The following is a 13,055-nucleotide window of genomic DNA, read 5'->3' on the forward strand; positions in this document are numbered from 1 at the left end:
GTCCCCGCCGTCCCTTTCATCACGGCCCAGTTCATGAAGAAAACCCACACAGTCAGTTTGCCTCAGCAGCTGCTAGAGGAAGACTAGAGGCCTTTAGATTGTATCATGGTGGAGTTAATGGTTGACAAACAAGAGAAAAATGCTCTGTTTAACCCTCCTGTTACCTTTACATTTACTAACATATTTTACCCTCGGGGTCAATTTGACCCCAGCAATTAAAACCTCCAGAAAATTATTAGAATTAATATTGCTTCCCAAGTTTAAGTGTGAGGTACTTTATGTTTGTTTGTTGACTACCTAAATAGCCCTTTAAATAAATAAAAAAGTTGATATTTCTTATATGTTTGACACAGTGAAAAACAGCCTGGGGTCAAATTGACCCCAAAGAACACCGACATTAAACATTGAATGGGGTCAAATTGACCAAAAGGTAACAGGAGGGTTAAACATTCTGTTTAGGATGAAGATGTATTAATGTTCCATATGGAAGAAAACTGCTAAATAACTGCTGAGTTGCAGCACCATTGTATAGAAGAATGTATAAATGTATATATCCGTCTTTTGTCATAAATCTCTATGTTCTCACAAAATATACCGAGAATATCGGAAATATGTGATTAATCATGATTAATCCACAGAAACCTGTGATTAATCCGATTAAAATTTTTAATCGTTTCACAGCCCTAATTATTATGTATATATACACATGTATATATATATATATATATATATATATATATATATATATATATAGAGATATTATTATTTTTTACTAATGTAATGCCTAATCAAGTTCATCATATTCCTGAGCCGTGACATTGATAATAGTGCACTGATTTACCAAATTAACCCAATTGCGCAATACATTTATTTCGGATTTCTTCTCAGGTTAAATAATTTACTGAATGTCAACAAACCGAAACAAAAACTTTTAGTGTTGGCGATATTTATGTATTTAACTTCGTTGAGAAGAGATTAAGCCATAATAGCACTTTAAGTTACATCACATCCTGCAGAGAAGCGGTACAACCTGTGCTGCTGTTGGGAGGCATGGCGGTTCATTGACCGGCAAAGCGTTGAGAAATCCCCCCGCACGCACAGCCTGATTCAGAATATGGTCATTAAGGTCGGAGCTCTTCCTGTGGCCAAACATTTTTTCCACAACAATTTATCATGGTGCGTTCACGCCCTATCGAAAATATTAAAACAGTGCAGCTGAACTCAGATACTAATGGGAACATGTTGCATGTGGAGATTTGACACAATATCCATAAACGTATGTTTTTAAATCCTCACAAACATTGGCAGAGAAGTGTAGGCTTCACATAAACACAGTGACCTGTAACTGCACTGCGGGGAAACTATAAGTAGTTGCATGCTGGGTTTTTTATTTGTTATTTTAATGATGCTTGCCTTTAGTTCTCCACAAAAACCAAACAATCACACAAAAACCAGCAGCGGTTTAAAAAAGCAAAATGTGTCACCGGGTAAACTTTTAAACATCCCCGCTTTCTGTCCCGTTAAAAGACTCGGACACCGGAACCAACGCGCCACACCTGAAGGCAGCGCAAGTCCTTTTTGCTTTGCAACGGGTCAGTTTAAAATAAAGAGAAACCGAAAGCAGTCGCAGCATCATGTTGCATCATCAGGATTCCCGACGCCACACTCGGTGCGCTCAGAAGACTCCCGACCGGTGAGCACATTGACATTGTCTTTGAACGTTCACCCGGAGCCGCGGAGGCGCGCTCGCTGATGCGTCCACTCCACACGTCGCATGGCAGAGGTCTCGCACGTGTGAGCGCCAGTCTGCAGCAGAGGAGACCGGCGATGTCACCGTTATTCATGGACACCGGCTGTGATCTCAACAGCCCCAGCTCCGTGTCCGCTGAGGGGAGCAACACCGCCGGATCGGTAAGTGGCCTCCTCGTGCTCCGCGTCAGTCGGTCAATGACTTCAAATCTGAGCTAAAAAGGAGTGACCCAAACTAATTATTCAACTCTATTCCTTTTATCCCACTTAATTTTAAGCATTGTTTTATTTTGTATTTTTTAATGATGAAATTACTCAAACTGTTAAAAACTAACCATTAGTGCACCTGCTATAGTATAATAGGACTATTAGTGATGTCATGGGAATTATTTATATTTTAAGAATATCGATGACCATGGGGTGTTCTGTTGGTCTTGTGGTTCGAGAGGCTTGGTAAGCTGTGACTGCGGGTCACCAGTTCAGTTTCAGATGGTGATATTTTTGTGATATTCTGTTACTCCTCCACTCGTCACTATTTAATAAAGGTAAACATTGTCCCAAAATACTTAAAAGAGAACCAGACAGACACCTGAAAGTGGTCTGAAAAGACAGAAGAGTCCAACACGATAGCGTTCCTTCTGTCTACGGTGCTGTTAGAATAGTCAACAGTTATTTTGTGGTGGAGATAATAATTGCCGCGTATAGCTTCATCCTGCTTTACTATTTCTGCATGTTGAAGTTAGGCTGTTCTCTTAAAATTGACTAAAATCAGATTGTTCCTGTTGTAATTGTTATACTTTTAGTTGTTTAGCTTGAAGGGATGCACCTCCAATTTAACGTCCATCTGTTGAGTTTGCAACTTACTTTAATCAAGAGACCACATGTCATGTGATAGGTTTGTCTCATGACCTCATCGACTACGGCATCTCTTCTACAAATCATGCAATTTCAAAAAGTTAAAAATGTCTCCCATTAAAGAAAAAAGATCCTTAAAAGGCAGTGGGGCCACGGGAAAAGAGGGCACTTGAAATCACACACTGACTGACCGCAGCAACGAGTCCTCGATGAGTGTGCTTCACTGTATCTGTCCAGGAGAGAGAAGAAGAGGGAGAACACACGGGACGCAGAGGGAGAATAAAACAAGAGAAGAACAAGAACGCTGCGAGGAAGAGCCGCAGGAAGCAAACGAAGAGAGCCGACGAACTTCACGAGGTTCGAAATATTCACTCTTTGTGTCCCCTCTCCCCTTTTCCTCCTTCCTTCCTTCCTTCCACCATCACCCGTTCACTCAGTGTGTCTCCCTTTCGTGTGTGTGTTGTGTAATCTGACAAAATGCTCACAGCCATTTCTTGTAAATACTCTGCTTTCGGGGAAGGACTTCCACTCCCTCTGCTATGCCCTCCTGTTGGCCCTCCCTCTCCTAAACACACACACACACACACACACACACACACCCACACACTTCCGCCTCTGTTTTTCTATCCTCCTGTACTGTTTTTTATCTGAGAGGGACACATTCCACAAGTTGCGTTGCAGACACACACACGCACACACACACGCAAAATAGACTTTCTGAGTCAACTTTGTTTCATTCGATGTAATTCTTACCCAAAAGGGAAAGTAAAAATAACATTAAAGTCTAGAGTACGCTAGATTGAAAGAAATTATCCAACCAATCCAATGAAAGTAGCTAGCAGCTCCAAAAGTTTGCTTTTGGCGTCGCTCCCAAAGCCACTCCCCCAAATTATCATAATTAACAACATCAAAGGAACATCACGTCTTTTTTTCCTCCCATTTATACATTGCTTTTGGGATCTAAAGAAGAATGTCAACATAGCGTCGATCTTCTCGTCTAAAGTAAATAAGCATATGTTCCAAAAAGTCTGAACTATTCCTTTAAACAGATTTAAGTCTTACATCTCAATGAGTTCTTTCCGTTAGAGTCTCGTCTGCTGATTTAGTTTCTATATAGCAAACAATAAAATCCAATTTGTATGAATCTGTCACGTGGGGTTTATTGCTTGATACACACACCCATAAAATGTGTTATATGACTCTCATGTTGATGATGATGATGATGATGATGATACAACATCAAACCTGTAGTTCAGCGCAGCAGCTGGTTGGGTACGTTTCTGTTTGTCACTAACCCGTTGGTCCTTCTGTCCTAGAACAGCACTTAACTGCCGTAACTGGTTGGATAGGTATGTGTTTTCCACATTTATGAATGGGCATGTGTCTTTTGTGCTAAAGGAGCCCAGACTTTCACTTTCTCTCTCCCGCTTCTCTTTCAGTTCTGCTCCTTCGGGCTCGATTTTGAAGAAGCAGAGTCGGTGTCAGCAGGTCAAGGTTTAAGGGATCAGCGCACGTGCCTTTGACCTCTGTGACCTTGGGGGAATATAATAGAAATGTGGTCTCTTTGAAGGGAGACACTGTTCTTCTTCTGTTATTCAAGTCTGTGCATGCAGTCATTGGGGCTCAATGGAGATGAATACCGGCTGCTTTGGAGGATAAGTGTTTTCAGGCTGCGTTGAAACGTAATGAGGCCATAAAAGCGAGTGTTTAGTTGATGGATAAAGCAGGAGGAAACAAATCGAGAAACTCTAAATAAGAACGGCATCATTTTTTCTCACATAAATCTCGCTAACACTGCAGCGATCAGCAGAGAATCACCTCGTTTCTTCTGCTCTCTCCACCACCTACTCTCTCCTGTCGCACTGATCTTGCAGTATCGTCACATAAGAGCAATATTTCAGTTCTCCTCCGAGGTTTCCGACTTTGGCCGCGCAGCGTCAACTCTACGGCTGCTGTGTGCTTTCTATTACAGCGCTCGAGAAGAGTCTTAAAGGACTTGGAGAGGATTGTGTGGGAAGTCTTTTGATGTATGTCTGTAATCATTTTCTTTATGGCTTACGAGTGCCACTCTGAGGGATAATAAAGATAGAGATGACTAAACTGACATTAACTTGTTCCTTTCCCCCCCTCCTCCTCCCTCCTGTGTTGTTCCCCTCCCACCCTCTTCTCCTCAGGAGCTCCAGTGTCTGGAGCGATCCAACTCGGCGATCAAAAAGGAGATCGCCGCATTGAAAAAAGACCTCCACTCCTACACGGCAGCTCTGGAGCGCCACAAGCCTTCCTGCTGCCTCAAAGGCTCCGCCGCGTCCAGCTCCTCCTCGGCCGGCCCCTCCGGAGACCCTCCCGGGGCCTCGCGCTCCGCTTTCCCGGCCCCCCCTTCGCTCTCCACCTCCCTGACCCCAAGTCTGGGTCTTCAACCTCGCGACTGTGTTCAAAGCGCCCGTTTCTCACCTTTAACCCCTCCGGCAGCCACGACATCCGCCTTGCCTCACGGTTCGTCCGCGGGACTCTTCACCTCCTCCAGCTCTGTGACGGCTCCTGACTCCGTCTCTTCCTCCGCGGCTCCGGCTCCTCGCTCTCCGTTGAGCGCAGATTCCCCTTCGCTCATCGCATTGAGGCCGACAAATGTTCCGCCTGTCTGCACCGGCCTTGTTTCGCACTCGGCGGTCTCGAGGTCAGGCCACCCGAGTGTGCTGGATGATTTTCTAATGACACAAGCTTCTTTTCTTGCCGCTTCATCCAATGCAGTTCCCTTTAACTCCCAGTTGGCGGCAGAGAACGCAGGTCAGGATTGTCCCGTGAGTCTGACGTGTTCTCTTTCACCGCCAACTCTTCACGATCCTTCTCCCAAGTCCCTCTCGTGTCCTGCCCCTGTTTTTGCCTCAAAGCCAAGTTATAGTCAACAAGTCGCGCTCAGTCGTCCGTCTCTGCTGTCCATGCTCGGCGTCCCGAGTCCTTTGAATGTGTCTCAGACTACCTCCAGCAGCTTTGATGAACCAGTCCCGCAACCCCCACCCTCACTGGGGGATCCCTCAAGAGACCTTTCCCTCTGTGAGCTCCTGGAGTGCAACGAGTGGATACTAAGTGGGACGAGTCACCTGTAGCACTACATGTCACAAAGAAAAGGAAGACGAGTTTCTTCTTCCTTGTGCGTATTTCTATATTTTGAGCAGTTTAATCAAACTCTGCTGAGCAGCTAGCGCAATCTGACTGATTCATACACCTGTTAGGATGTACAGGAACCAAATGTTGCTCTTCATATGCTTCAGCCTCTTAAAGGGACACTCGTGAGTGAGTATTGAGTTTCCACAAAGATCCACATTAAAGACAAAATGGTCAAAGCCAATACAGCACAAGCAGAGATATGCAGCTTTTAGAGATTAGTGTGGGTCAAGCTCTAAAAACACGGTATCGTGGACTATAGCATATTTTAGTTTGATGCGTGTATATGGTCATGTCTTTCATTCAAGCTCCAGTTTGTAACGCAAGCTTCCGGTTCTGGATTCAAAGCCTCCCGTTTCCTTTTCATAACAAAGAGCGTCGGCGAATCTTGAGCGCCGTGCAGAGGTTTTAGAGACTGGAGTACGGTGCTCAAATCTCCAACTTTGCTGGATAATGGGCTCAGAAGTGTATAATTACTGAGCTATTTGTGAGTCCATACAAGCCCCTGGAGATGAAACTTGAACTAACTATGTTATCAAATATATCAATGCGCAGTTGTTCAGTTTCAAATCAATGAGGTCGGTCACCCTTCTTTAATCCAGAGATGACAATGCCCCAAAACAATGACGCAACATTTGAAACTTGGGCATGTAATGTTAGATTGGGTAGAGCGCTCACTTCCTTCCCACTTTAAGGAACTGTCCTGAGGTGAAGTTGCCCTTTGGGACTGGAACCGCATGTGTTACACACAAAGGGACAAAGTTTAAGATTATGACAGTTGTGATTCAACGCCACGCAGGAAACTTTATTCAGTGGTTTTTATTCTTTCCTCTTTTTATATTCAGTTTCACAGATTGTGTTGCTATTGATTATTTACATCAGTCAATTTGCTTATGGTTAATTTAGTTATTTTAAAGCTACAATTATTTATTTTTCTTAATTATAAATATATAGTTTTATCTAGTTCCTTCTTCACTTCAAGTAATACAATTGTATTATTTCTACTTACTGGTAATTATGCAAACTACATATTCATGATTAATTTAGGTATCTTTTTTACCAACTTTACTTTCAAGGGCGGATCACCAACCAGACAAAGTGGATAACCGATCCCAGCGGCCCTCAGGGGCCCAGGGGCCCGAGATTGAATGTGGATTTGAATAATTTCAAATAGTTTGGCTATCTCTGAGTTATGTGTGCTATCAAAGTTTATATTACAAATAAATGTGTGCGAAACAAATGTAAAAAAGTGCTAACGGCTCTTTTTGTTGTTGCCCTGCATGGGGCCCCTAGGAGTTAATCCCCCCATGATAAGGAGAACGTATACGTGACTTAATTTTTCTTTTTGACTTTGTTTCCCTGTAACTGACAATAAGAGACCAGGACTGCTGGAAAGAAATGAATAGTCGAGTGGATTTTCTTTCTAAATAGGATTTATAGCTAGCAGTATGCATTATAATTGTATTCAAATGAACTGTGGGATTCTGTAGGTTGTGTGATTCTGCAGGCTGTGTGTGTAGTGTTGTTATTTAACACGTTTAAGATTATTATATTTATGGTTTGAATAGAAAATGTAATTACAAATAAAAAACATTATTTAAAATGTCCCTTTTGCTAATTTTACAATGATGTTCTCTAAAACCATGTACATGTTCTAATGTAATATGCAACTACAATTAAAGTGAAGCGTCGTCATATTAAAACGAACAAATAATACATCAGTCTTACTAAGGAAAGGAAATAATTAGCAGTAAAACTGCTGCCGGCTTATCAGGTCTATGTCCGGTTATAAAACTTTATATATATATATAATATTACAAATAAATTATATAAATATATAATAAAAAATATATATAAATAATATACATATGAAATGTATATAAATAAAATATATATATATATATATTATTTTGATTAAATTGACCCCAAAGGTCACAGGAGGGTTAAGTGTGCCGTTCAAGTGGGGAGAACAATCACTCTGAGCCAGATCACTCAGGCAGAATTTCTTAGTGCTATAAAATCCATTTTACGAGAACTCTAACAAATAACACTGTAAACAAGTTGTATGACTCTTCGCAGTGTACTGATGCCTGGGTTATCACATGTTGAAGTATGTGAGGGGTGATGCAGCTGGGCTCCCCTTTTCCAATAATCAAAAAAACGCAAACAAACGCACACACTTTCTGCTTTTTTTTTAGCTTTAGAAAATCACAAATGTTCCCCGGCACATGGAGGATCCTGTGAGTCATCTGGTGGGGGAGACCTTACTCGACCCCTGATGACTCATGTGGTGCGCTCCTACTCAGCAAGACACACTGGTCTCATCTGATCAAAAGCAACATTATATTTACATGTTAGACTGAGAGTGTGGTGGACATCACTTCATTGACGAAAGGGCATTTCTAACAAAACACCAAGTTAGTGCGGACAGGTGGACGGTTGCGATGATTAAACCCACGACCCTCACATGCCATTACAGGGTAGTTCCACTAAAAAACTAAACCATCCCAAAGGCTACTACATACAAGACATGAGAAAATAGACTTATTTATAAATGACACAAGAATCCTTTGACATATATACACACATATATATATATATATATATATATATACATTGCATCTGTATTTTATTTATATATAGATATATTTGATATTATATATTTATATAATTTGTTTTGAATATTAAATACATATATATAGATGCATATATATTAGGGCTGTGAAACGATTACAAATTTTAATCGGGTTAATCACAGGTTTTTGTGGATTAATCATGATTAATCACATATTACCGATATTCTCGGTATATTTTGTGAGAACATAGAGATTTATGACAAAAGACGGATATATACATTTATACATTCTTCTATACAATGGTGCTGCAACTCAGCAGTTATTTAGCAGTTTTCTTCCATATGGAACATTAATACATCTTCATCCTAAACAGAATGTTTAACCCTCCTGTTACCTTTCGGGTCAATTTGACCCCATTCAATGTTTAATGTCGGTGTTCTTTGGGGTCAATTTGACCCCAGGCTGTTTTTCACTGTGTCAAACATACAGGACTGTCTCAGAAAATTAGAATATTGTGATGAAGTTCTTTATTTTCTGTAATGCAATTAAAAAAACAAAAATGTCATGCATTCTGGATTCATTACAAATCAACTGAAATATTGCAAGCCTTTTATTCTTTTAATATTGCTGATTATGGCTTACAGCTTAAGAAAACTCAAATATCCTATCTCTAAATATTAGAATATCATGAAAAAGTATACTAGTAGGGTATTAAACAAATCACTTGAATTGTCTAATTAACTCGAAACACCTGCAAGGGTTTCCTGAGCCTTGACAAACACTCAGCTGTTATAAATCTTTTTTTTTACTTGGTCTGAGGAAATATTAAAATTTTATGAGATAGGATTTTAGAGTTTTCTTAAGCTGTAAGCCATAATCAGCAATATTAAAAGAATAAAAGGCTTGCAATATTTCAGTTGATTTGTAATGAATCCAGAATGCATGACATTTTTGTTTTTTTAATTGCATTACAGAAAATAAAGAACTTTATCACAATATTCTAATTTTCTGAGACAGTCCTGTATATGTATATAATATTTAAAACAAATTACATACATATATATATATATGTATATAATATTTAAAAGAAATTATATAAATATATAATATAAAAATATATATATATATATAAATAATATACATATGAAATGTATATGAATAAAATAATATATATATATATATATTATTTTGATTAAAAGCTCATTGTCGAGCATGTTTGCCAACGTGGAGGTTCTTCGTGGTTAACCACAGCAATAAAGCAAATTACTTCCGCAGCACAGAAGTGGTCCAAAATACATTTAAATACACCTGCAATCATTGTCAAATAACTCCCCACCAGTCTCACTGTAATGACACAAGCATTCTTCCATGGTGGACGGCGGTAATGAACTGTTTTCATGGCGATAAGCCACGCCTCCTCTCCGGCGCATCTAGCATGAATGAAGCGAACGATCGCAAATAGTTTGGCGAGTAAAGCCAGGCGAGAGTTCGCTTCTCTTTGGTGTACACGCAGCATGAAAGAGTGAACAGACGACATTCCGATGGAGAAAAAATTACCTTCAAAATAAAAGCACAGGATTTTTTCTTGAAAGAAAAGGCGATCAAGTCTTTTAAGCCGCCGCGGGCGTGGTGGGCAGCATCCGGCCCGCGGGCCTCGTGTTTGACACCTGTGATCTAGAGCACAAGGGTCAAACACAAGGGCCGCGAGCCTAGTCTGGCCTCCACGTCATTTTATGTGGCCCCCCCGTCGACTTTAAAGACATACGATAACCTTTGCCTGGGCAAAAAAGATACTGTGCTTTTATTTTGAAGGTAACTTTCTACGCAGCAAAGTGCCATCTGTTCACACTCTTCCATGCTGCGTTCACACCAAAAGTGAGGAAAATGTTTGCGTTACTTTACTCGAGTGAGTTTAGCCGTGTGAGTTTACTCGCCGGACGATAGATAGAACAGGTGAGAACCACTGCCCAGACCAGGTGAGAACCACCGCCCCAGACCAGTGGAGAACCACTGCCCAGACCACATCTGTCACACATGTTCTTATTCTCAACTGTGAACAAACTTTTTGGAACAAAGTTAGTGTAATAATGTGCGTTTGATCTTTGATACAGTAATGTGGGTTTAATTTCTGATTGAATGGATTTATGTTATAATAGAAGAAGTTGCTTACATATGGAAGTTGCTTACTATGATACATATGGGGATGTCTATGTACAGATTGTACACAGATTGTAAATATACTGAATTGAACACATAAACCGTCATTCACAATAACTATAACTAATATTATATGTAAATGATGCACATAAACCGCTCTTAGTCTCCCCTGAGACCTGTTTACCAGGGGCTAATGCCCCGACAACGCACCAGGATTACGAACCTCTCAAACTCCTCCACCACGTTAAGGTGGCGGTTCACGGAGGAGATTTTTTTTGTGTGGAAAAACCTGAGCACCAGGTTAAAAAAAACCACTTGGATTAATTAATTGTTTTAATAGTAAATAAATTGTAATAATTTTGAATTTTGTATTTGAATTTTGAATTTGAATTTTGGATTTTGTGGGAAAACCTGAGCTCCAGGTTAATAAAATCCACTTGTTTAATCATATTTAGCATTAAAACAATAGATTTTTTGTGTGTGGAAAAACCTGAGCACCAGGTTTAAAAACCCCACATGGATTAATCAATTGTTTTAATAGTAAATAAATTGTAATAATTTGGAATTTTGGATTTTAATTTGGAATTTGTGTGGAAAAACCTGAGCACCAGGTTAAAAAAAACCACTTGGATTAATTAATTGTTTTAATAGTAAATAAATTGTAATAATTTTGAATTTTGTATTTGAATTTTGAATTTGAATTTTGGATTTTGTGGGAAAACCTGAGCTCCAGGTTAATAAAATCCACTTGTTTAATCATATTTAGCATTAAAACAATAGATTTTTTGTGTGTGGAAAAACCTGAGCACCAGGTTAAAAAACCCCACATGGATTAATCAATTGTTTTAATAGTAAATAAATTGTAATAATTTGGAATTTTGGATTTTAATTTGGAATTTTGTGGAAAAACCTGAGCACCAGGTTAAAAAAACCACTTGTTCAAACATATTTAGTATTAAAACAATTGATTTTTTGTGTGTGGAAAAACCTGAGCACCAGGTTAAAAAAACCACTTGGATTAATCAATTGTTTTAATAGTAAATAAATTGTAATAATTTTGAATTTGAATTTGGAATTTTGTGGAAAAACCTGAGCACCAGGTTAAAAAAAACAATTGAATTATCAATTGTTTTAATAGTAAATATATTTAACTAATTTTGAATTATTTTTTTGTGGGAAAAACCTGAGCACCAGGTTTATAAAACCCACTTGGTTAAACATATTTAGTATTAAAACAATTGATTTTTGTGTGTGTGGAAAAACCTGAGCACCAGGTTAAAAAAACCACTTGGATTAATCAATTGTTTTAATTGTAAATACATTGTAATAATTTAGAATTTTGGATTTGGAATTTTGTGGAAAAACCTGAGCACCAGGTTAAAAAACCCACTTGGTTAAACATATTTAGTATTAAAACAATTGCTTTTTTTGTGTGGAAAAACCTGAGCACCAGGTTAAAAAAACCCCACATGGATTAATCAATTGTTTTAATAGTAAATAAATTGTAATAATTTGGAATTTTGGATTTTAATTTGGAATTTTGTGGAAAAACCTGAGCACCAGGTTAAAAAAAACCACTTGTTCAAACATATTTAGTATTAAAACAATTGATTTTTTTGTGTGGAAAAACCTGAGCACCAGGTTAAAAAAACCACTTGGATTAATCAATTGTTTTAATAGTAAATAAAATGTAATAATTTTGAATTTGAATTTGGAATTTTGTGGAAAAACCTGAGCACCAGGTAACAAAAAAAATTTGAATTATCAATTGTTTTAATAATAAATATATTTAACTAATTTTGAATTATTTTTTTGTGGGAAAAACCTGAGCACCAGGTTTATAAAACCCACTTGGTTAAACATATTTAGTATTAAAACAATTGATTTTTGTGTGTGTGGAAAAACCTGAGCACCAGGTTAAAAAAACCACTTGGATTAATCAATTGTTTTAATTGTAAATACATTGTAATAATTTAGAATTTTGGATTTGGAATTTTGTGGAAGAACCTGAGCACCAGGTTAAAAACCCTACTGGTTAAACATATTTAGTATTAAAACAATTGATTTTTTTGTGTGTGGAAAAACCTGAGCACCAGGTTAAAAAAAACCACTTGGATTCATCAATTGTTCTAATAGTAAATATATTTAACTAATTTTGAATTTTGTATTTGGGGGGGGGGGGGGGGGGATCTGAGCACCTGGGTAATAAAACCCACTGAATGTTGAATGAATAGCGTTTGTCATTCACACACTGATGGAGGATCTACCTCCATCAGCGCAGCACCTGCCTATCAGGACTACATTCACAAACCGTAGTACAACTACAGGGGCAATGGCCGACCCCTGTACCGCGTGACCCGTCGGCCGTGACCCGTCGTGACCCGTCAGTCGGCCGTGACCGACCGCCGTCGCCGTCGGCCCGCGGCGGCGACCCGTCGGCGCTGCGGCCGGCTCCCGACGGGGAACGGGAGTCGGCCGCATCGCTGACGGATGACCGACAGGTTACGGGGAACGAGTCGGCACTGGGACCAACTCCCTTGACCCGTGACCCGTCGA

At 39.3% G+C, this 13,055-nt stretch overlaps 1 protein-coding gene across 1 annotated transcript; it reads left to right on the plus strand.

Moving 5' to 3' along the window:
* Positions 1-1,716: 1,716 nt before the first annotated feature.
* Positions 1,717-7,373, plus strand: batf2 (basic leucine zipper ATF-like transcription factor 2). The gene is made up of 3 exons (XM_056442706.1): positions 1,717-1,911; positions 2,842-2,961; positions 4,779-7,373. Exons 1-3 carry the CDS (start codon positions 1,753-1,755, stop codon positions 5,706-5,708), a joined length of 1,209 nt encoding a protein of 402 aa, XP_056298681.1. The 5' UTR covers positions 1,717-1,752; the 3' UTR covers positions 5,709-7,373.
* Positions 7,374-13,055: the final 5,682 nt, after the last annotated feature.

Source organism: Pseudoliparis swirei, chromosome 21 (genome assembly GCF_029220125.1).
Source record: "Pseudoliparis swirei isolate HS2019 ecotype Mariana Trench chromosome 21, NWPU_hadal_v1, whole genome shotgun sequence".
Taxonomy (NCBI): domain Eukaryota; kingdom Metazoa; phylum Chordata; class Actinopteri; order Perciformes; family Liparidae; genus Pseudoliparis; species Pseudoliparis swirei.

Excerpts from the sequence above, each read along its gene's own strand:
- batf2 (XM_056442706.1), top strand. The coding sequence starts at position 1,753 with ATGCGTCCACTCCACACGTCGCATGGCAGAGGTCTCGCACGTGTGAGC. Across the intron at positions 1,912-2,841 it reads GGAGCAACACCGCCGGATCG|GAGAGAGAAGAAGAGGGAGA; the intron begins GTAAGTGGCCTC and ends GTATCTGTCCAG. Across the intron at positions 2,962-4,778 it reads GAGCCGACGAACTTCACGAG|GAGCTCCAGTGTCTGGAGCG; the intron begins GTTCGAAATATT and ends TCTTCTCCTCAG.